We start from the raw sequence: 24,889 nt of genomic DNA on the forward strand, positions 1-24,889 counted from the left end.
TTTCTCTCTCCATCTACTATTTGCTTTAAACCTGAACATTTAACTCTTCCACCAATCCACGTCGGTTGAGGACAGGAAATAGTTACAATATTTTCTAGATAAAATTTTGTCTTAGTTCATGTCTATCCGTCTCGACTTTTTGCACTCCACAACTTCCTCCTAGTGAGAGTCCTCCAGTGAATTTTGATTGATGAATAATATTAGATGAGATTCGAAAGCATCAATAGACGAAATGGATCTTTTGTTAATTAACCATTCGGATTGATAATTCCTATAGCGGGTCTGTGAAGCATTTCTCATCATGTATTGAACACTCCTATAAAGGTTGTGAATACAACTAGAAATAGGGATGGAATATTACTTCATATATTTTTAGAACCTTTGTCAATTCGCACACACACGCAAACACACAATTTATGAAAATTAATGGAATAATTCAACAGATATTATGAGGGTTACAATTTCAAACAATAGATAATAGAGATAAAGTGCAAAAATAATGACAATGGCTCATGCATCGTGAAGGATGGATTTTGCTAAGAAACCATGTGACTCCTTGAAAAATGGAAACAACAAAGAGTTAAAACAATGGTTCTTACAATGATAAAATTAGAGACTCTGTAGTGTAGGAAAGGTCGTGCATTAGGGTAGAGTTGGTATATAGATGTTTCCAATCTGACACGAGTGGCAGAGTAAAAGTGCTCAGTGGCATGACCAATGACAAGCCTACAAAAATAATAACTTGGCATGGCAGAGGTGCAGATAAAGGTGACAGACTTGAGTATGAGGGAGAACGCCCATTTTGTTATTTTGGGATAAAGGGCAGAGAATTCAGCTCCAATCTTGGCTCAAACTTCTTATGAAGAAGAAGGTTAAATGCACGTATGGAAAAGACAAATTCAACGTTTTAGATTCCCTTCAATACAACGCATGAACCAATGACGCACTCAAAGCATAATCATCCAGCCCACACTCTCTAACCAACGCATATATCCATATAACACAAAGGTTCTCGCTGACGGACAATGATGGCAGGGAGCGTTTTTTAATTTGATTTTTAGAACTTTATGCAGCACATGCCTTGATTTGATTTTCAGAACTATATGCAACATGGGCCAACACTATTAAAGGATAAGCTTAAGCTAGGGACTTGCAGATCTGACGCTCTTATACCATGTTAGGCATGCATGGAGAAGACAACCAAATAGGATAAAAATTTAATGCATATATTATTCACAAGATGTACATTTATAATACATTGGTGAGATTGTTGGATTCAAATTCCAATGTCTCTTGGATTCCCCTTGACTATTAATCTCTCACACCTTAACCCTTAGCGGATTAGGTGTCCAACAAAGAAGATCATATGAAAGGATATTTGGCATCTCTAAATGCACTTTTAAATATTCTCAAAACATAAGAGAATGTTTCTCTTATTTTTTGTGCTTCGCACAAGACTCTCCTAGTTAGAATACTAGAAATAAAAGAAGTTCAATACAAAATCACCATTGGAGACATACTAATTGTTCAACAACACAAAACTAGCCAAGATATTCCACTATGAGACTATCACTGCCATACAAAATGAAGACAGAACAAAGAAAGAACATTCCTGCCAATTCTTACTAACTGAATCGCCATCGCCAAACCAAAAGAAGGGTAACAAAAATAGAGGAACAACCATTTATGAAAAACCCTCAAACTATAAATAGATCTTGAAAGAAACTAGTCATCTAAGATAATCATCGTTTGGTCCGGAGAAAAGTCTACAATAACCATGTTGATTTGTTCAACATTTATAACCGCTTCACCATTTAGGGGAGCAATTGAATATGTATCTGAATCTGAGATAATGTAGCATTATCTTTCTCAAATGAACCACGATCTCATCCATATCATAACAAATATCCCTATAAATCTATTTCAAGTCCTTCTGACCCACAAAGAGCCTGTAATTGTCAAACTGCTTGTTGCAGATAACCATGTTTAGGAGAGTCTCCATATGCATGTGTGTGTATATGGAATTTGTTGTCATACAAAGTGTCTAAGCACTACGACAACGCTCTGAGTAAGGGTTGTCACTCTAATCCTTACTCACTCCGCTTAGACTTTCTCCTAGACAATTCAAGGGGTGTAGTCCCTAGAGGTAAATGAATGAGGAAGACATGTGGAACATGGGCTCTAGGAGAATTAAGGTTGAATAAATTAATGAAAATGAGACAAGTTCCGATTAACTGAGTTATTTATATATATCAACTGAGATGAATAAGACACAACCACAAGATAGAAATGAATTTTAGACCAGTGCCTTAGATGCCCACTTAACCATGAACCTACTTGAAGAAACAAAATCAAGATATTCAAAAGAAGATCAGAGATATGATAGAAACAATGATCATGAACAATTAGATCAAAACTTAACATGAAAAATATTCTAGCAATTAAATTTCAAAAAATTTCAATACCATGAAGAACTATGAAATGTAAATGCTAAGCAATTCATAATCCTATAATTAAAATGATTTTTCTTTAATGACCCAAATATAGAAAAAAACATATGTTCTCCTATAGTCAATCTTTTGAGACAATTTAAAAGATTATTAAGCATGTTTGACTATAGAGAAATAAAAATATCAATACCACACAATTTTCCTTTTAAATTTTTAAAGTCCAAAAACCCTTAACACAAATAAAAACCCAAGAAGGAAACTTAGAAATTACAAATTTTAATTATCCCTTAGGTAATTTTTAATGTGCTAACTTTTATGATAAAATTAAATGTGGAAAATGATTAATTAAGTTTTGGTGACAAAAAAAAAAATCAAAAGGGGTTAATAAGTAAAATTTTTAATGGACCAAAGGCAACATAAAAATTTAAAAATTTTATTGTGAAAGCACAAAACTCTTTTGATTTAAATCAAAGTCACATAAAGTGAAAATGATTCTTTTTTAAGTTTTTGTTCATTTGTTTCAAGCCAAAAAAAAAAAAAGTCATAAAGAAATCCAAACATAAGAAAAGAAAATGAAATTTAAAAAAAAAAATTTAATCAAAGTCATATGAGAAAATTAAAATCAAAAAGTCAAAAGTTTAAAAGATTGTAAAAGAAAACTCATAAAAATGGAATTATGTTAATAAAATTAAACCCTAACCAAATCCAAATGATAAAATAAATAAAAAAACGGAAATCAAACGTTTGTCTGTTTGTAAGTCTGGATGGCGGCACGAATGGAGAGCTTGAGGATGAATGATTGTAGGTCGAGGATGGAACACATAAGCAGCAACAAAGGAGCACGGGGCAGAGGAGAGGAGATGGGTTGAGGGACTTGTAAGTTTGCAGGCACATGTTTAGTGTAGGAAATGACAAGGGTGAAGCTGCAGCAAAAGTCGATGGATGAGGAAAGGATCTACGGAAAAAGACTAGCAGCAAGTTTGCATGTCGATCAGGTCTGAGGAGCAGCGAAGTGAGGAAGTGTGGAGCTAAGGGTGAAGGGAAATGTGAAGTTGAGTGAGGGGATGATGGGCTACGGCTAAGGAAAAGCTATGGCTAGCAAGCTGTGGACAGGGTAAGCGAAGGCCCTTGGAGGAGGATACAAGTTGCGACAAGGGAGAAGGTGGGCCGGATTTGGAGAGGGGTAATAGGAAATGGAAGGGTGAGATAGAAATTACGAGGAGAAGGGTTTCAGAGAAAGGAGAAAGAGGTGGATTTGGGCAGCAATATGGAGGGGCGATGGTAGCAGTGAAGGAGAAAAGAAATGGAAAACCACAGGGAACAGGGAAAATTTTTCAAATTTCTTTTAGAAAGGAAGAAAAAATAAAAGGGCAGACGAATATGATAGCCTAAAAACCTTTAAAATTTTCCCTCAATTTCATTGATTAAAGTGATATAATTTTCTGATTTAGATTATAAAATCCTCAGGAAATTTGAAACCCTCAAACTAGAAAAAATTGGAATAATGCCCCTGTAAAATGATTTTGAGTCTAGATCTTACCCTCCAGAGCCTAGATCTAGCTTCAAATAAAGAAATTCCTTCATATCTTCACCTGCAAAAATGAAAACAAAACACCCAAAGGATATATACAATCATAAATTTGAAAACCCCAAAAAAAACCCACGTTATATAAATACAATATTTACAAACTGAAGGCTCTAAGTAGCTAGATCTACCATTATGCTGCAAAAAAATTGAAGATTTTTTAACTTTAAATGGAGGTGCTAACTTAAAACCCTCATGCATAACAAAGAAATAATCTTATGAGAAGCCCTGGGATTAGATAGATGGGCTCTTCAGAAAATGCAGATCGAGAGTTGGTTGGTCCAACTAAAGACTATCCCGTAATGCTAGAAATTTTCTCAAGATTTACCTACAAAACTTATTCCAGCCATTAAAAATAGAGAGAATAAATAATAATTAAATTAAGACAAAATAGAGATACCTGCTATTATGTTTGAAATTAAAATTATTATTTAAAATCTAGCAAACTGAACAAGATACATGTGCTCAAATCACTCTTAAAAAGTTATCAGCTTCAAAAAAATTTAAGCATGGAATAAAAAACATCTTACAGCATGCGCATGAAGAGTAACACCACCACATCTTAACCCCAAAGTATTTCTCTATTATCCATAACAAAATTACACAAGATCTTCCTGCTTAGCACATGACTTAGAGATCAGATAGATCGATTGACAAATGACCTCCTATTTAAAGATAAATCCTCTAATGGCTAGTTCGAGTGATCGTCTTCAAAGTAATCTCGACTATTGATAAAGATTAAAATATATTTTAATCTTATCCATCGAAATTATTTTATTTTTGAGCAAATTCAAATTTTTCATTTAAATGCACTTTAATTAACTCAGAAATAGAAATTTTGAGTTAATTTCCCCAAAAATTTGACTTTGACTTAACCCTAGGGATCAAATGTTTAAATTTATCAGAATAATTAATTTACCTTCCATCTTTGGGGTAGGACTGGAGGGAAAAACTCTACCGACCATTCGAAAATGGATCGGTGAGATAAAAAACCTCCTAGAATGGATATCATCACTAGAAAGGTAGGTTTACCTAGGTTGTTACATATGCGACACGGTTTTGTTGAGATTATTTACATAATATACATGCAGAATGAGTTTACATTATATCATGGTAACTAGGTTGATGATGATAGTTGGACGACACGGACATATCGATCAAGTGATATCCCTTTTGCAAAAAAGGGGATGTATTGCTATGGGGTCATTGACACGGAGTGGTCGATATCTGGCTCTACTTGGGGACACGTCGCTGCACCAGAGGAATGTGAGAATCCAAAATCTGCAACCATGAAACATGTGAGATAACATAAGTAATGTCCATCCAAAAAATCATTATATAACATTAAACACACGAAAGATATAAGCTCTTCATTTATTAACTAGTCTAATAATATGAAAAACATAAATCTACCTACAAAATAAAACATTGAAATGAAAAGGGTGTAGGGTTAGGAATACATTACAAAGGATTCCTTATGGCATTAGATGCGTTCCATGTAGTGCATATTGATCATTTCTCTGCTTTTAGGCAAATATGTAGGTTATTTTTCATATGTGTCATGTTTAATCGTGCATATGGTAGGACTCTTCCCTCTCCGAAAATCAAGTTGTTTGGATCCATACTCTACAAAATTTATCTAAAAATCCTTAATCGTATCCAAATTGTTTATAAACTGAATAACATGTTTCTCATTATCAAAGGCATGCCAATGTTCATATTTATCTAGAATTGAAGGCTTAAAAATGATATCCATCTTAATTTTATCTTCAATTAAATTAGCAGACAACTACATGGAAGAAGAAGCAATAACTAACTCATCATCTAAAGTATTTTTTTCTCTTGGAATATCTTCAATGTTAATGGCATCAAAATACTCCATGGTATCCCATACAACATTCCTATAATTTTTTAATCTTTGATATTTACATGTAAATTTATTCTTAATCCACATGATAACTAAATTTGAATCTCCCTTGATACTTAGCAATTTGACTCTCAAAGCTTTTTCCAATTCAATACCCAACAACAAGGCTTCATATTCAGCCACATTGTTGGTCGCTTCAAATTCTAACCGATAGGAAAATTTGAAAATATGAACAAGGGGAGATTTTAAGACAATTCTCATACTTTTACCATGCCTAGATGTTGCATCATCAAAGTATAAATGCCAATCTTTATCTTATAAGTCACCCATATTTTTATAAACCTTGACCTCTAGGGGAATGATTGAATTAGACAAAATACATGATTCCTGAGGTTTGGTTTCTCACACATTATTTCATTATTAGGACTTTTAGGATCTTCGACATGGAATCTCCTTTCGAGCTCTCTGTTTAATTTAAGAAATTCATGACCATTAGGGAAAGAAATCGTAGCATATGACCAGTTCATTTGTATGCTTCCTCCTAAATTAGAAGCCCATTTTCTAGACAACAACATACCCTAAGCATCAAGCACATCAACCACAACTATGTCCATGACAATCATGATATCAAGGTAAATAGACATATGGACTTGTAAGTCTTTAATTAACCCATGAACTTCAATTTTCTTCGAATCCATGGCACATATGTTATAGTAAGGCTTAGATTTCCTCAAGTTAAGTTGTTCCATGACTCTCTTAGTCATCAAACAAGTGGAAGCCCAAGATTCAATCATGCAGTTATATAATCGATAATTATTCACAAGAAAAGTAATGAAAAAAGGAGAATGCATTTTGTTATCAAATTCCATACTTTGCAAATATACGAGAGCATCCTGGTAGAAAGCCTTGGGAGTTTCATCTTGAGTTGCATTTACCTGGGTATTTCTAATAGCACTTAGTAACTTGGCCTTCTGGGAGGGGATCTTCACTATTTTGATGACAAGAACCAAAACTTTAGAGTTATTAAACCAACCTCATAAATCAATATTCATACTAGAAGCTGACCCAAGGTTAAGACTTTGAGAATTAGCTTGATTATCATTTTGACTTCTTCTCTAATAAGTTAACTCCTCGTCCTTAATGATTTCAAGAACTCGCTCAGGAGGAGGCTCCTCACTAAAACATTTAACCAATACATCAGTTTGTTGACCAAAGTTATTAATGCTATATGAAGATGTAAAAGGTTTGACACATTGACTATTCCCCTTGACCTCTTCCCAATTTTCCTATGATAGATGATATTCTTTACCAACCATGTTTATCTAGTTACTTGTACCAAGCATCTCATGATGCATGATTCTCTTGATAACATGACAAGTAACTTCCCCATTAAGTTCATCACAGGCCCTAGAGTAAGGGGGGGTATCCTCCACAATATTATTAGTTTCAATAGGATTGGGAGGCCTATGCTCACTAGTTTGACCTTTTTTCTGCTAATTATTTCAATTATTATTATTCTGACCCCTAGGTTGAGGATTTTTCATTTGATCTCTTTCCATTTGAATCAACCTAGAATGTAATGTAGTTATCTCCTTAGCATGATAAACAATCATCCTAGCTTGATTCAACTCCATATTTTATAATTTATTAAGAAATTTTTGCACAGGTTCTTCTTCGAATTCCTTTTCTTTTCCTTTAGTTTCTTTTAATTTAATAGCAGATCTATCAAACCCAGGAATCTTAGATTTACCAAAATCCTTCTTATCCTTTTCCAGCTCTTCAACTATGGTTAATTCATAAGAAGTGTCAGGATTATAAGCATCGAGATAATATTCTAGAAGCATTTTATCAGTTGGTTTGTAATTAGTAGATATCTCTTTAATCATATCATTAAACCTTTTATTAAATTCCTCACACGTCTCATTTTCTTTATTTTTAATGACGCTAATGGCTTGGACCTCTTTAATTCATAAGAAGTGTCAGGATTATAAGCATCGATATAATATTCTAGAAGCATTTTATAAGTTGGTTTGTAATTAGTAGATATCTCTTTAAGCATATCATTAAACCTTTCACTAAATTCCTCACACATCTCATTTTCTTTATTTTTAATGACACTAATGGCTTTTGCCAAAAATTGATCTTCTTTCTTATCACCAAATTTCTCTTTAAAAGCATTAATGAGGGAATCAAATGAATCAAAACTATCATCAGCCCTATCCCTAAACCATTCCATAGCATCATTTTCTAAAGTCATGACAAAGTATTTCATTTGTACATCCTCATAATTATGATCATAAGAAAATTTAGCCCACCGGGTTTGAAAAGCATAGAAATGATTTCTAACAGATATTCCATTATTTCCTTGAAAAGAAGGAAACTTGTCTAGACCATTATTAGGAAGATCATATGGATGACCTTGGATGTTAGCAAAGTTGAAAGGAGCGTAGATATTCATGATGTCCAAAATAGGAGGATTAAAGAAAAGTGAATGGATGTCACAGAGAGCTTCCTAGCCGAGATTATCAAGGAGTGTATGAGAAGAGAGCTTGTGTAATCTAACTCTGAGAGCCTTTTCAGGATCCGGAGTAGGATTAGCCAAGCTACTTGGATTCCTCCTAGTACACGCCCCTGTAGAAGATGAAGGAAGTGGAGTCGCCACTTGGACAAAAATCTAACTTAGACACCAAAGATGAATAGAAAATGATATGAGGAAAATGAGATGAAGACGAATGGGTGAAGATGAAAAGGATCAAATGATGAGAAGAGATTGAGAGGACCAAGGACAGAAAAATGTTATCCCTTACAATGATGCCAAAAAATGTTGTATCGTTTGACGGGCTAGTAAGAAATATGAAATGAGGAGATGAAGGGATGAAGAGAAAATATTGAAAAATGTCATGAACCTCGGCAAGAAGATAAACTTGTCCCGACAACGGCGCCAAACAATGTTATCACACAAAGTGTCCAAGCACCACGACAATGCTCAGAGTAAGGGTTGTCACTCTAATCCTTGCTCACTCCATTTAGACTTTCTCCTAGATAAGTAAAGGAGGTTAATCCATAAGGGTAAATGAATGAGGAAGACCTGTGGAACACAGGCTCTAGGAGAATTAAGGTTGAATAACTTAATGAAAATGAGACAAGTTCCAATTAACTGAGTTATTTATATATATCAACTGAGATGAATAAGACACAACCACAAGATAGAAATTATTTTTAGACTAGTGCCTTAGATGCTCAATTAACCATGAACCTACTTGAAGAAACAAAATCAAGTTATTTGGAAGAAGATTAGAGATGTGATAGAAATGACGATCATGAACAACTAGATCAAAGCCTTAGCATGCAAAATATTCTAGCAATTAAATTTGGAAAATTTTAAATACCATGAAGAACTATGAAATTTAAATGCTAAGCAATTTGTAATCCTAGAATTAAAATAGTTTTTCATTAATGACCCAAATCTAGGAAACAATTTGTGTTCTCCTATAGTCAATATTTAATGACAATTTAAAATATTATTAAGCATGTTTAACTATAGAAAACTAAAAATATCAATACCACACAATTTTCCCTTCAAAATTTTAATGTCCAAAAACCCTTAACACAAATAAAAACCCAAGAAGGAACTTTAAATTAAAAATTTTAATTATCCCTTAGGTAATTTTTAATGTGCTAAGTTTTATGAGAAAATTAAATGCAACAAATGATTAATTAACTTTTTAATGTGACAAAAATAAAAATCAAAAGGGGTTAATAAGTTAATTTTTTAATGGGCCAAAGGCCACATAAAAATTTAAATTTTTTAATGTGAAAGCACAAAAGTATTTTGATTTAGATCAAAGACACATAAAGTGAAAATATTTTTTTTTTAAGTTTTTGTTTATTTGTTTCTAGCCAAAAAATAAAAAATAAAAAAGTGAAAGAAATCAAAACATAAGAAAAAATAAAAGTGAAATTAAAAATAAAAAATCAAAGTCATATGAGAAAATTAAAATCAAAAAATCAAAAGTTTAAAAGATTGTAAAAGAAAACTGATAAAAATCAAATTATGTTAATAAAATTAAAACCTAACCAAAGACAAATGATAAAATAAATAAAGAAAGGGAAATTGAATGTTTGTTTGTTTGCAGGTATGGACGGCAATAGGAATGAGAGTTCGAGGATGAAGGGCAGTGGGTCGCGAGAGGAACGCATAAGCAACATCGAAGGAGCGTGGGGCCGAGGAGAGGAGATGGGTTGAGGGACTTTCAAGTTTGCAAACATGCATTTAGTGCAGGTAGCGATAAGGGAGAAGTTGCAGTGAATGTCAATGGACGAGGAAGGGATCTGCGGAAAAATCCTGGCAGCAAGTTTGCAGGTTGATCAGGTTCGAGGAGCAGTGAAGTGAGGAAGCGTGGAGCTGAGGGTGAAGGGTAACGTGAAGTTGAGCGAGGGGATGATGGGCTACGACTGAGGGAAAGATATGGCCAGCAAGTTGTGGACAGGGTAATTGGAGGCCCTTGGAGGAGAATACAAGTTGCGACAAGGGAGAAGGTGGGCTGGATTTGGAGAGGGGTCACAGCAAATGGAAGGGTGAGATAGCAATGATGAGGAGAAGGGTTTCACAGCAGGGAGAAAGAGGTGGATTTGAGCAGCAATATGGAGGAGCGATGGCGGCAACGAGGGAGAAAAGAAATGGAAAACCCCAAGCAACAGAGAAAAAATTTCGAAAACTTTTTAGGGAGGAAGAAAAAATAAAAGGGCAATGGAATATGGTAGCCTAAAAACCTTTAAAAAAAATCCCATAATTTCTTTGATTAAAGTGATATATTTTTCTTATTCATATTATAAAATCCTCAGGAAATTTGAAACCCTCAAACTGGAAAAATTTGGAATAATGCCCCTACAAAACGATTTCGAGGCCAGATCTTACCCTCCAGGGCCTAAAGCTGGCTTCAAATAAAAAATTTCCTTCAGATCTTCACCTGCAAAAGAAAAAACAAAACACCTTGATGATATATACAATGATAAATTTGAAAACCCAAAAAAAACACAATTAGATAAATACAATATTTACAAACTGAAGGTTCTAAGTAGCCAAATCTACCATTATGCTGCAAAGAAATTGAATATTTATTAATTTTAAATGGAGGTGCTAGCTTAAAACCCTCATGCATAAACAAAGCACTAATCTTATGATAAGATCTGGGATTAGATAGATGAGCTCTTCAGAAAATGCAGATCGAGAGTTGGTTGGTCCAACTGAAGACTATCCCCTAACGCTCGATATTTTCTCAAGATTTCCCTGCAAAACTTATTCCAACCATTAAAAATAGAGAGAATAAACAATAATTAAATTAAGGCAGAATAGAGATATGTGTTATTATGTTCAAAATTAAAATTATTATTTAAAATCTAGCAAACTGAACAAGATACCTGTGCTCAAATCACTCTTAAAAAGCTATCATCAATGGCTTCAGAAAAATTTAAGCATGGAATAAAAAACATCTTACAGCATGCCCATGAAGAGTAACACCACCAGATCTTAACCCCAAAGTCTTTCTTTATTATCCAGAAAAAGATTACACAAAAGCTTCTTGCTTAGCACACGACTCAGAGATCGGATAGATCCACTGACAAATGGCCTCCTATTTAAAAATAAATCCTCCAATGGCTAGTTCGAGTGATCCTCGTCAAAGTAATCTTGGCCATTGATAAATATTAAAATATATTTTAATCTTATCCATTGAAATTATTTTATTTTTGAGGAAATTCGAATTTTTCATTTAAATGCACTTTAATTAAATGAGAAATAGAAATTTTGAGTTAATTTCCCCAAAATTTGACTTTGACTTAACCCCCAAGGATCAAAGGTTTAAAATTTATCAAAATAATTAATTTACCTTACTCCCGGGACCTCTTAAAATTTAGTTGTTCAGGATCGACAAATTTTGCCTTTGGAGAATTTAAATTTACCTGATACTTAGAATTAATTTTAATTAATTTTGGGCCAGAAAATTTAATTACTTAACCTATGAGGAGATAAATTATTTTTCCAACCCTCAAATGTTTAGCCATGGTTTTATAATTATGAGGGACCATGTGCTAGACATTTTGCATCTAGATTTACACATTTTACACCATAAAGGGGGAAAACCCATTTGTTAGAAACCCTCACAGAGTACCCATTTCTGCGACATCAGTATAATCCAGCAAACCAAGCAATTTGTAATAAAATAATCTAACCAAATAGTTAGTATTATTCCCAAATTATTTTTACATGGACTCGATCTAGAACACTAGGACTCACCCAAGATCCTAAGAACAAAATCCATTCCATCTTTAGGGTAAGACTGGAGGGAAAAACTTTCTCGACCATCCGAAAATGGATCGGTGAGATAAAAAAACCTCCCAGAATGGAGATCGTCACTAGAAAGTTAGGTTTACCTGGGTTGTTACATACACCGCATGGTTCTGCTGAGATTATTCACACAATATACATGCATAATGGGTTTGCGTTATATCATGCTAACTAGGCTAATGATGATAGTTGGACGACACGGACACATTGGTCAGGCAATATCTTTTTTGTGAAAAGGGGGGTGTACTGCTATGGGGTCGTTGACATGGAATGGTCAACAGAATTCATGAAGTATAACCTCCTCTTCCCGATGTTACCAAGATCAGGCACCCATTTGGTGCTTCCAGTACTGACCTTGGAATCAGAAAAATACATGCGGTATCTGGATTCTTTGGCTTCTAGAGTTCTTATTTCCTTCCTGACTTCAAAGGGAACTACGTCAAAAAGATTTTCCACGGACTCCCAGCCGAAGAGTCTGTGATGCCGAGCGGAGGACTCTGCATGTGAACTTCCTCTTCAGCTTATTAAACATTGGCGAGGGGGCATAACTATCAATGACTTACCAAAATTCTTAACCCTATCGATTTTGGGCCAAACAGAGCAACTTGGGATGAGTAGGAGATGAAATATCCAGATAAGATTGAAAAGGGTGAAACAAGACTTATCACTAGAGCCACACTGATAAGCAAGAAAATGAAAGTAGAAGTCGTAGTTGTAGTTGTAGGTATAAAGAGAGAGACGTTGACCCAGTATAAGTTGAAACCATTCAAGGCTTGAATACCCAGGATTACCCACCTAAGTCAACTGAGAAAACCAACAGAGGACGAGGTCATAACCAAACTGATAAAGACTCGCTATACCAAATCTCGCTACCAACACCAAGCAGTTAAACAAAATGCTTGATGGCTCGAGGGATTTGAAATCCATTGAGGGTAAGATGACGACAATCTCAAACGATGGCCTGAGGAACTGTTATGAAAAAATAACACAAAAAACATTTGCCTAGAATCTGAGACACGTAACCCTTAACCATTAAACACTTTAGGAAAATAGCTTGGAGCATTGTCCTAAGAACTGATGTCAATTTGATAAGAGAACACGATTGGAACCAAGACGAAACTAAATTTAGAGTAAAACAACACCATTTAACCTTACACATAACTTTATATACCACTAACAATAACTAGGGAGAGAAAGAAGAATGACCCCAAGATTGGAGTGATGGAGCAGCAACTAAGATTAAAATGCCTATCTAAGATTTCACTATAACTTGGAAAATAAGACCCAAAGGGTTGCGCAGCAAGGCATACCAATAGTGCAAGAAGATGTAAAGTCTCTGCTTTGCAACCACCCGAAATGTTCACCACCCTACATCCACTTGAAGCATTCACCAACTTTGTACATGCATAAAGAAAATATATAATTGAACACACTCAGTAGACTAGTTAACAGTGTTGAGTTGAAGTTGAAGACAAGAGCCTAGTAGACGACAAGTGTTGAAACTCTCCCAGAAAGGAAACATCCCAAGGAAATGGTGCGAGGTGAGGTCATAAATGAGACCTGATCTCCGGTCATACCAAAACCTTACCGTATCCACCCCCATAATTATACTGTCGACCTTACTTGCTCCAAAAAACCATATCATCGCACGGTAATCTTGCAAACAAGCATGCTTCCTCGTTGCCCTTATGAATGTAATATTCCACCTCTTCCACCATATGAAGACCTTACAGAAAATGAGAAGTTACCAAGTGTTGAATAAATATCACTAGGTTGAGGCAAGGGAACTGCCTCCAAGGCCCACCTCAAGCTTAGCCAAACAGGTGGAATGGATGTGAATGATTAATTGAGGAGTGACTCATTCATTGTAGAACCAAGAAACAGGTGACCATCTTCCAATGGGACACCCCCATCAGGGATCAATTCCACTGCCTATTGTTTATTATGTTCCACCCCCTTAGTCAACTCCTCTTTACCATCTCTAGAGTCTAGAAGGAAGGCTCTCATAGTTTCATGAATATTCATACATATTATCTCCCATAAGAGTTGTACAGGTTCACGCTTAGCTTTGACCACTCTCATGTTACGTTCTTTCCACAGGTTCCAAATTGAGAAACCAAGGATTATTTGCCATGCCTTCAGAATCCACGGATGTCTAAACTTCTCTTTATTCCATGCTATCAACCATTCTTTAAGGTCTTGAGTGTTTAGCACTTTGCAACAAAATAAATTTTGAACTTGCTATCATATTTGCTAAGAAAAATTGCAAGAGACAAAATAGTGATTAGCACACTCTTCTTCTTTCAAACATAAAGAACAATGTGAAGCTCTAGAGTCTAGAAGGAAGGATCTCATAGTTTCATGAATATTCATACATATTATCTCCCATAAGCGTTGTACAGGTTTACGCTTAGCTTTGACCACTCTCATGTTACGTTCTTTCCATAGGTTCCAAATTGAGAAACCAAGGATTATTTGCCATGCCTTCAGAATCCATGGATGTCTAAACTTCTCTTTATGCCATGCTATCAACCATTCTTTAAGGTCTTGAGTGTTTGGCACTTTGCAGCAAAATAAATTTTGAACTTGTTGTCATATTTGCTAAGAAAAATTGCAAGAGACAAAAAAGTGATTAGCACACTCTTCTTCTTTCAAACATAAAGAACAATGTGAAGGGCCTTTAAAACCTTTCCTTTGTAATCGATCCCATGTGAGTGCACATCCCCATGCTATCGTCCAAAGGAAGGTGGAAACCTAAGGTCAACCAGAAGTTCTCCAAATAGTTTCTCAGATGCTATCATCTGATTGGGATTGAGCTACCAATACCAATGAGTACGCTTCCCTTAGAAAAAAAGAGCATGTTTGACACTTACCCCATCGCAACATATCTAAGTTGTTGGAGTCCCTAATCTTGATACCTTGGAGATGTTGTTCAAAATCCTCTCATGGTAATGAAACATTAGATTAAGACCAGTCTACCTACATTTTTCATTGTCTCCAACCATAAAGGGAAGTGGACAACTTCCAATAATATGCTACGTTTATTAATCCTTGCAATTGAGTTCATGTTTTTATACATAAAAAAATATTTCCCATTTTTAAAAAATACTACAATATAGAATTTTCATTATCATTATGAAAATTTCATTTAAATTATATTTTAATATATATATATATATATATATATATATATATATATATATATATATATATATATATATGAAAAAAATATAATAAAAAATTATATAAAATAAAAAATAAAAAATATTTCTTTATCAGGAATGAAACAGACAATTGTTATAGTACTTACAGAAGGAAAAGTGGATGCATTGAGCATCTTTGCAATTATTTTTAAAGGCGTAAATTAAAAGCAAGGATTTTATTCTTGAGAAGAGACATTCTTTAGCCCTTTTTCTATGTTATAATCATTATTATTTTCACATCACTCGGGAAAGTTATACATTTTCCATAGCTAGTTCCATGTGATTTAGAAAATGATACTGGTTTCCAATAATATTATATTTTTTATTATAATAATTTTTATATAATAAAAATTATATTGTATTATATTGTATTATTTTAAATTTATAATTATTTTTAAATAATTATATTTAAATTTTTATATAAATTAATATAAATTAAAATTTAGTTTATATAATTTTAAATTATTATAATTTATATATATAATTAAACTTAAAATTTAATGGATAAATATTTTCCATTAGATATTTTCTATATAAAAAACAATTGAAATTTCATAAATTTTGAGGTGTTAAATATGTCTTATTAACAACTGTTATTTGAATTTTATTTTTTGGGTATATGGTGTTCATAAGTTATGATATTTGTGTAACATATATTGTAACAAAGTTTATTTACAAATTAAGAATTTTCATGGTAAAGTGAGAGTAAATTTCTATGATTAATAATTTTGTTCCATACTTTTTAATTTAACTTATACATTATTTTTTAACATATACACTAATGTTTAACTTATACATTAAATTTTATAATTTATTAGTTTTTATGACATTTTTATTTTTATTTTCTTTATTTTTTCTTTTTTATGTGGTTCACAGGAGATCACCAACTTACTACATGTAAAGTAAGTGTAGCAAAGGTGTTTAACAATGGAGACTTGACCAATTGAACTAACCCTCAAGGTTCTATGCGCTAATTTAATATATAATTCTTAAAAAAGATATAAACCATTTCCAACAATTCCCTCTTTATTCCAGAGAAGAAAAAATTCGAGTTGGATTCCACACCCAAAAGTCCCAAAAATCTCACTAAAAACAACTTTGAAAAAAATATCTTTGTCAACTTTATATTAATTTTTTTTTATTATTTGATATGTAAATAGCATCCAACCATGATATGTTCAACATATACATGATATCTTCAACCTATACCAAAAAGAAAGACAAATTTCTAGATGATCCCAAAAAGGTGTTTACCACCTTTTAGCCTTCCAAAAATCAAGCGAAAACTACAATGCAGAGAATATGCAGATGTGGATGGTCGAGTGTATGATGTAATCCTCTATTCTATCTGCATTGGCAAAGGATATGATTGATCAACTTCTTGAATTTGTTTCCATCTCTCTTCCAACATCGAACATCCTATGATGGACACCTTCAATAAAGTTTTTGTGAGAATAATGCAGAAATAGTTAGTTATGAGTGGTTGAACTGAATTAGTTGTAGGTGGTTGAACAGAATTAGTTATGAGTGGTTAGGAATTAGTTTGTGTTATTTCCTATATAAGTGTGATGTAATTGAGCAAAGAGATTAATGAAGTTGTGTGAGTTTTCTGTTTTAAGTTGGTATCGGAGCTCTTTTGTTTGCGCCTCTCTCCTCTTCGTGGGCAGTGAGTGACTCTGCCATTAGAGTGTGCGCTGGAGCTGAAGCGGGTGCGTGAAGAGACCTCAAGAAAGGCTGCGTGGAGCCGGTTTTTAAACTGTTGATGCGGTGAGCGTGGAGTGCTGATACGTGGTGCGTCCAGAAGAAGACGGAGCAATTCAAGTTCGACTCACTGCGCGTGTTTCCGAACAACCGAGGTCCAGGTGTAGTGTTTCGGTTCTGTTAACAGTATTGTTTCGGTTCTGTGTTTTATGCGACTTCTTGCACAGCAACGCTGTAAAAGGGAGCAAGTTGTTCTGGGTATTTTAAAACAAAAAGGGAGCAAGTTTGCAAGTTTGGTTTTTTGAACAAGTCCAGGTCTGTAGCAGAGTTTTATTTATTAAATTTCTCAGGCAGTGATCTGAGTGTGAAGTGTATACGCAGGCCCTTTTCTGAGTGTTCTGGCTCTTTTCTGAGTGTGAAGTGAGTGTATACGCAGGCCCCTTTCTGAGTGTTCTGGCCCCTTTCTGAGTGTTCTGGCCCTTTTCTGAGTGTGCAGTGTCTACGCAGAGTTTTATTTATTAATTAACCAGTTTTCCAACTTTAAGAAGCTTGCGATTTTTTGTTTGAATTTGGTCATTGGTGGAGAGATGGCTAATCCCCTTGCAGATTCATATTTAAATGAGTCTTCAAGACTTGATGGAGAAAATTATGTCAATTGGAAATTTAAGATCATAACAGTACTGGAGGCATACAATCTCTGGCCGATTGTCAAAGGTGACGAGACCAAGCCTCAACCTCCTACTAATACTCAAGATTGGGAGAAGCGTGAAATGAAAGCAAGGGTGCTGCTACGCATGTCAGTGAAGGACAATATTATTCCTCACATTCGGGACTGTGAAACTTCAAAGGCGAGATGGGACACTCTCAAAGGTTTGTATGAGACTACTAATGCAAACCGTATTTTATTTTTAAAAACAAAGCTGTTATCTATCAAAATGGATGCCAATGAAAGCATTAGTAACTTTCTTTCCCGAATTAAAGATTTCAGTGATAAGCTTGGTGATATTGGTGAAAAGGTTTCTAGTACAGACTTGGTAACTGTTACTTTAAAGGGGTTAGTCCTAGACTATAAAGTCTTTATTTCAGCTCTCTCAGCTAGACCGACACCTCCTACATTTGAACAATTGGCTGGAATTCTTCTTCAAGAAGAAGAGCGCATGAAAACTTTTGAACTGGAGTCAAATGGTTCTGATTTGGCTTTGACTGCAAGAGGCCAAAGACCATTCCGAGGGAGACCATGGGACAGAAACAGAGGCCGTTTTCAAGCAAAGCAGAAAGGTATGGCACCTCCTGATTCTTATGTTAAAAGGAACATTGAATGTCATTATTGTGGAAAACCTGGACATCTGGCTAAAGATTGCTATAGGAGAAAGAATAATGAATCAAATCAAAGACATAGCAGGCATAATGGAAATTACATAAACAGAGACACCTCAGTGAATGATGGATTTAAAAATCTTAAGTTATTTCTTTCTGATGCTGCATTGTCTGCTGAAACTGATGATGAGAATGCTTGGTTTATAGATTCTGGTGCCTCGGCACACATGACTTGTAATAAAGAATGGTATGATAAATATTATGAGAAATCTGATGGTACACACATTTACCTAGGAGATGATAGGTCACTTAAAGTTCAAGGCTATGGCATAATAAATGTGTACTTACCTAATGGACAAATGCGACAGATTCATAATGTGATGTATGTACCTGCTCTCAAAAAGAATTTGCTATCTGTTTCCACTATCACTGATAATCATTTAAAAGTAGAATTTGGTAAATTGGGGTGTATAGTGAAAGATGTTCAGGACCACTACAAGGTTGTTTCTACAGGTACCAGGGTTGGAGGATTGTACAGATTGGATGTGACAGTCAAGCGCCATGTTGCATTGACATCTCAAGAGACATCGACAGCAGAATTATGGCATCACAGGTATGGGCACCTAAATTACAATGATTTATCGTTGTTACAAAGGAAATCAATGGTTGAAGGTCTTCCTGTTATGAAGTGTGAACATTAACCATGTGAAGCTTGTGCACTTGGTAAGTAGCATAGAGAAGAGTTTCCTGTTCATACTGAGAAACGAAAGTATGATATACTTGAATTAATTCACACTAATGTATGTGGACCTATGCAAACTAGGTCTCTTGGTGGTGCTTCATACTTTGTTATTTTTATTGATGATAGATCTAGATATACCTGGGTCTATTTCATTAGAAGGAAAAGTGACATATTTGAGTATTTTAAAGAGTTTCGAAATATGATTGAAAAACAAACAGGAAAGTGCATCAAAATACTCAGATCTGATCAAGGGGGTGAATATAAATCAAAAGCATTTAACACTTATTGTAAATCTAATGGAATTCAACAACAGTTCACAGTGCCACATACCCCTCAGCAAAATGGTGTTGCTGAGCGATGGAATAGAACCTTGGTGGAATCTGCTCGTAGTATGCTGCAAGGTAAGAACATCTCTAATGGTTTCTGGGCAGAAGCCATTAACACTGCTGTTTATCTGAAGAATCGATGTCCCACTAAGAAATTAGTTTTTCAAACTCCTTTTGAGGTTCTTTATGGTTATAAACCTGATGTGAGTCATTTCAAAGTCTTTGGATGTACTGCTTTTGCTCATATTCCTAAGGCTAACAGAAGCAAACTTGATGCCAAGTCCATCAAGTGTGTTTTCATTGGATATTGTACGGATCAGAAAGCCTATAAATTGTTTGATCCAAGTTCCCATAAACTATTTGCAAGTCGTGATGTATTGTTTCATGAGCAGACTGATAAAAGTAACACAAAGAATGATACATGGCATATTTCTAATGATGCACATCTCAAGCTTGATACTTTGATTAAGCAGGAACAGGAACAGGTCCAGGTACAGGTACAGGATCAGGATGCTAGCAGCAGTATGAGCACATCTAGCAGCAGTGAGTCATCACAAGGAGGTGATACACCTCAAAGCCAACGAATCATGGATGGAACACCCACACCAAGAAGGTCGTCCCGACAGACTCGGCTTCCTGAAAGGTATAGAGACTATGCCTTAATGTCTAATATAATGAATGTTGAAAAACCAATTGATTATGAGCAGGCTAAACAACATGAACCATGGATTAATGCTATGAATGATGAGTATGCTTCTATTATGAACAATCAAACATGGGAATTAGTGGAACTTCCTGAAAATAAAGTTCCAATTGGAAGCAAATGGTTGTACAAAACAAAATTTAAAGCAGATGGTACAATTGATAAATTTAAGGCAAGATTAGTAGCAAAAGGATATGCTCAACAGGAGGGAATTGATTATGAAGACACTTTTGCACCAGTAGCTAAGTTGAATACAATTAGATTACTGATTGCCTTAGCCACAAAACATAATTGGAATATACATCAATTGGATGTCAAATCTGCTTTTCTAAATGGTGATTTAAAGGAAGAAGTTTATTTGGTTCAACCTGAAGGGTTTGTCAAACAGGGACAGGAGCATCTGGTTTGCAGGTTAAGAAAGGCATTGTATGGTTTGAAACAGGCACCAAGATCATGGTATGTAAAGATTGATACCTTCTTTCTTCAGAATGGATTTGTGAAAAGCAAAAATGATCCTAACTTGTATTTTAAAAAAGATGAAAAAGGAAATGTTGCTTTAATATCTTTGTATGTGGATGATCTCATTATAACAGGCAGTGCTCACAAGTTAATTGAAGAAATTAAAGTTCAGTTGTCACAGGAATTTGAAATGAAAGATTTGGGTGAAATGCATTACTGCTTAGGAATTGAGGTATGGAGAGAACCTGGTAAAACTTTGATCACTCAAAGCAAATATACAAAGGAGATTCTTAAAAAGTTCAATATGACAGATTGCAAAGCTATGTCAACTCCCTTAGAACAGAATGCAAAGTTGTACAAAGAAGATGGATCGAAAGAGGCAGATGGAACATTATATCGTCAGTTAGTGGGAAGTTTGAACTATCTCACCACTACCAGACCAGACATTGCATACTCAGTCAGTATCCTTAGTCAATTCATGGCTAAGCCTTCAGGAAATCACTGGATTGCTGCAAAGAAAGTTCTCCGATACTTAAAGGGAACAGTGAATCTTGGTATTATGTATACTGATGTATCTGATGTTGCACTGACAGGTTTTTCTTATTCAGATTGGGCAGGAAATCCAGATGACAGACGATCTACCTCTGGCTATGCATTTCATATTGGATCAGGGGTCGTATCTTGGAGTAGTAAGAAACAGCCAACTGTTTCTTTATCATCCACAGAATCAGAGTACAAAGCTTTGACCAATGCCACCTGTGAAGCTATTTGGTTGCGGAGAATTCTTGCAGATCTTGAAGAAGCGCAAAGTGGTGCAACATGTATCAATTGTGATAATCAGAGTGCTATCAAATTAGCACATAATCCAGTTTACCATGCTAGAACAAAACACGTTGAGTTACAGTACCACTTTGTACGTGAGAAAAGAGTCAAATGAAATTGGATTGATATTTTGTAACACCAAGGATAATGTGGCTGATATATTTACTAAGCCCCTTGGTAAAATCAAATTTGAAGTTTTTAGAAGTCAGTTAGGTATTGTAGAAAATCCATTTCTCCATTAAGGGAGGATGTGAGAATAATGCAGAAATAGTTAGTTATGAGTGGTTGAACTGAATTAGTTGTAGGTGGTTGAACAGAATTAGTTATGAGTGGTTAGGAATTAGTTTGTGTTATTTCCTATATAAGTGTGATGTAATTGAGCAAAGAGATTAATGAAGTTGTGTGAGTTTTCTGTTTTAAGTGTTTTTGTCTTTACTACATTGTCCATCGATTTCCCTTCCCAGGTTTTACAAAACTCTAAACTCAGTTCTTGCAATGAAGCAAGGCAATGAAAATCTGGAGGAAGCTCCTTTAAACTCTCACAGAAATTCAGAGATAGAGTTTGCAACGATGAAAGGAAATGGAAGTTTGTACATAATTCTTCAAGGCTGGTGCAAAATGATAAATCCAGGTGTGCCAAACATTTGAGTTGACCAAAACCTATGGGAAGTTTCTTTAATTTCGTACATCCATGGAGGTTCAACATTCTTAAGCTTTCTAGTTCCTCAATTCTGTCAGCAAGCTCTTCCAGAGAAATGCACTCGGCTAAATTGAGTTCTTGCAAAGACTTTAGTGATCCAAAATCTTTTGGCAACTGCCTGAAACTCGAACAGGAATTCAACATCAACACTCTTAAAAATTGAAGCTTTGAGATGGACCTTGGCAGTTCTTCTATAGACTGGCAATATGAAAGGGTTAGTTCTTTCAAAACAGTTACTCGATCACCAAGATCTTCAGGTAGTGTCTTCAATTTTGCAAAGCGGGTTAATCTCAGTATTAGTAAATTATGAAGTTTGTGAAGGCATGTTGAAGAAATTTCGGTAGCATCTGATTGTAACTTCCCATCAAATTCCATGTGTCGGAGATTCAATGGCATCTGCAAATTATGAAAACCATAATCAAATCATTTAAACTAGTACAATTGCGCTCTTAGATAAATTTAGATATGTTAAGAAACTCTGCCTAAAATAATTTTAGATATGTAATGAAACTGATGCCAATAACAAGGGGTTGACTATTTGAACGAAACATACCTGACATAGATTCAAATCTTCAGATTCATAAATGAAATGTCTCAGCTCCTTTAACTTCCAAACATCAAATGGAAGATGGGAAACTTTAGCTTGGAAGAAAACCATTTTTTCAAATGTTTTATTGCATTTTCCCTCTACTTTTGTAGAGTTTCCAAGTGCAAGAACTCTCAAAGAACTATACATTGAATCAAGTTTTGAAGCAGGTATGTGCAATGGATCTTTAGTTTCATTGAACCAGATGCCTTTGGTCTTGTGAATATCCTGCATGTCATTAATAAGTGTTATTGAATGAATTAGGCAACAATGAATGAGTTAGTGAAAAAACACAATATTGTTTGAAACAAATTTCTAATTTATTTTTCTGCCCAGGTTAATAGAAATCAGATACCTCCTGATCTAAAAACTCTTGAAGTTCACTTGCAGTAGTTATATCCGATCGCCGCAATCCCTGTGTCTTTTGGCGACCAATTTCCAGAATCACATCGTGTACCTTTGCAATCATGTTTGTATCTTTGGTGACCAGTGCTCTCTTTTCTAGCATATCTAGGGCAGACTCTCCCACAATGTTGGCAACTGTGTCCTAATCCTGTCCATTAAAGAATGAACAAATGTCAAGAAACGGGTCTTTCAACATCTCATCAAGATTATCATAGGCAAAGACATAGCACTCTATGTCCTTTCCAATTTCACCTTTCCAATTTTTTTCCTTCTCTTCCATGACTATAGAATAGGCTTTTTGTTTGTCTTCCCGACAACTTATGAATCCTGCTACAAGGTTCAAAAGTGTCGGAATTCCACCACATATATCTACTATATGATTCAGCTGGTTTGGTTTTAGTTGCTTCTGCGTATCAAGGTCCATCTTGTTCTTTAAAAGACTCATAGCTTCTGTATTCTGAAGGCCTTTCATAGCATAAACTTTAGTCTCCACTCTGCAACCTTTGCACACTCTAACCAAATTTGCATCCCTTGCAGTGATGAGCAACCTCAACTTTTTAGCCTTGCTCATATCCTTGGGCAAAAGTTGTTCAAGTCCTTTTGAATCTAAAACATGGTCTATATAAATGAAGGCTGCCTCTTTCTCTAACAGGCGGCCAATTTGTCGCTGGCCATCCTCAAATGTTCTCAGGTCTGTCATCACCTCTTCTTCGTTTCCAACCATCAAATCCTTTAATATACATTTTTGTAACTCTATGATATTTGGAATTGATGTTCTATCATGAAACATCCTAATCATAGAATATTTACAAACTTCCCATTGTGATCGTGCAAACACAGCATTGGCAAGGGTAGTTTTTCCCATTCCACCAAACCCATGTAAGATAATTGCTACTGCTTTTTTCTCACTGCCCCAGTCCAGAAGTTTAGTAACTTCTTCTAATGGATTTTCAATTCCAACTGTTTCAACAATATCAAAACATGAAGCCTGTTACAAACCCTAAAAATTAATGATCAATGAAAGAAGCTAATTATTTTAGTCATGTATCAAACTTTACCTGCATCTTCCGGATATTCTCGCTCTCTTGGTCTTGGGGAACGTACCTTCAGACAATCAATGGCATCGTAAACACATATATCCATTTGGTTCTTCATATGCGTGTACATTCTGTCTAACTTTTTCTGAAATTTATTCAGTTCTTTCTTGTTCACAGTCGTTGTGAAAAACCTGCCATACGTAGAATTCTATAAGAAACTTATCTACACTCGGCTGCTTGATAATAGGGCTCTAACAAATAGAAATTTGGCTAATTAGATTGCGGTGCAGTACTCGCCTGCGGAATTTGGAATCTTCAATTTGGGTGCAGCACATGATGGAGGCTTCCAGTATCAACTCTGTTGCTTCTTTGATTAGAGACTCCATCCCCTTTTTCAAATCATCCCGTTCTTTAAGCTGTTTCACATGTTGAGCCAATTTATTCATTTCTTCCAAAAGACAGAGACAGTCCTCTTGGTTGGCTGAAACAGTTTCAAATCTTTCCAGAATATTTGCAACCACAAGCAGACTTGCAGTAGCCCAGTTTGCTTGTCCTATTCCCTTGAGGAGACTCACAACGACTGCCTTTGCGTCAGTAGAGGGTTCAGGTGGAATAATGTCTTTCTGAAAACCACAAAGGA

The 24,889-nt window shown here is 35.0% G+C and overlaps 1 protein-coding gene across 1 annotated transcript; it reads right to left on the minus strand.

The window, feature by feature from the left end:
- Positions 1-22,467: 22,467 nt before the first annotated feature.
- On the minus strand, positions 22,468-24,533 carry LOC149182194 (disease resistance protein RUN1-like). The gene is made up of 4 exons (XM_089418484.1): positions 24,271-24,533; positions 23,163-24,172; positions 22,775-23,035; positions 22,468-22,617 (listed from the first exon to the last, which is right to left on the minus strand). The coding sequence occupies exons 1-2, from the start codon at positions 24,377-24,379 to the stop codon at positions 23,355-23,357; spliced, it is 927 nt and encodes a 308-aa protein (XP_089274610.1). The 5' UTR covers positions 24,380-24,533; the 3' UTR covers positions 22,468-22,617; positions 22,775-23,035; positions 23,163-23,354.
- Positions 24,534-24,889: the final 356 nt, after the last annotated feature.

This window comes from Pinus tabuliformis, chromosome 3_2, assembly GCF_031772625.1.
Source record: "Pinus tabuliformis cultivar Carrire ecotype Pingquan chromosome 3_2, CPIR1, whole genome shotgun sequence".
Lineage (NCBI taxonomy): Eukaryota > Viridiplantae > Streptophyta > Pinopsida > Pinales > Pinaceae > Pinus > Pinus tabuliformis.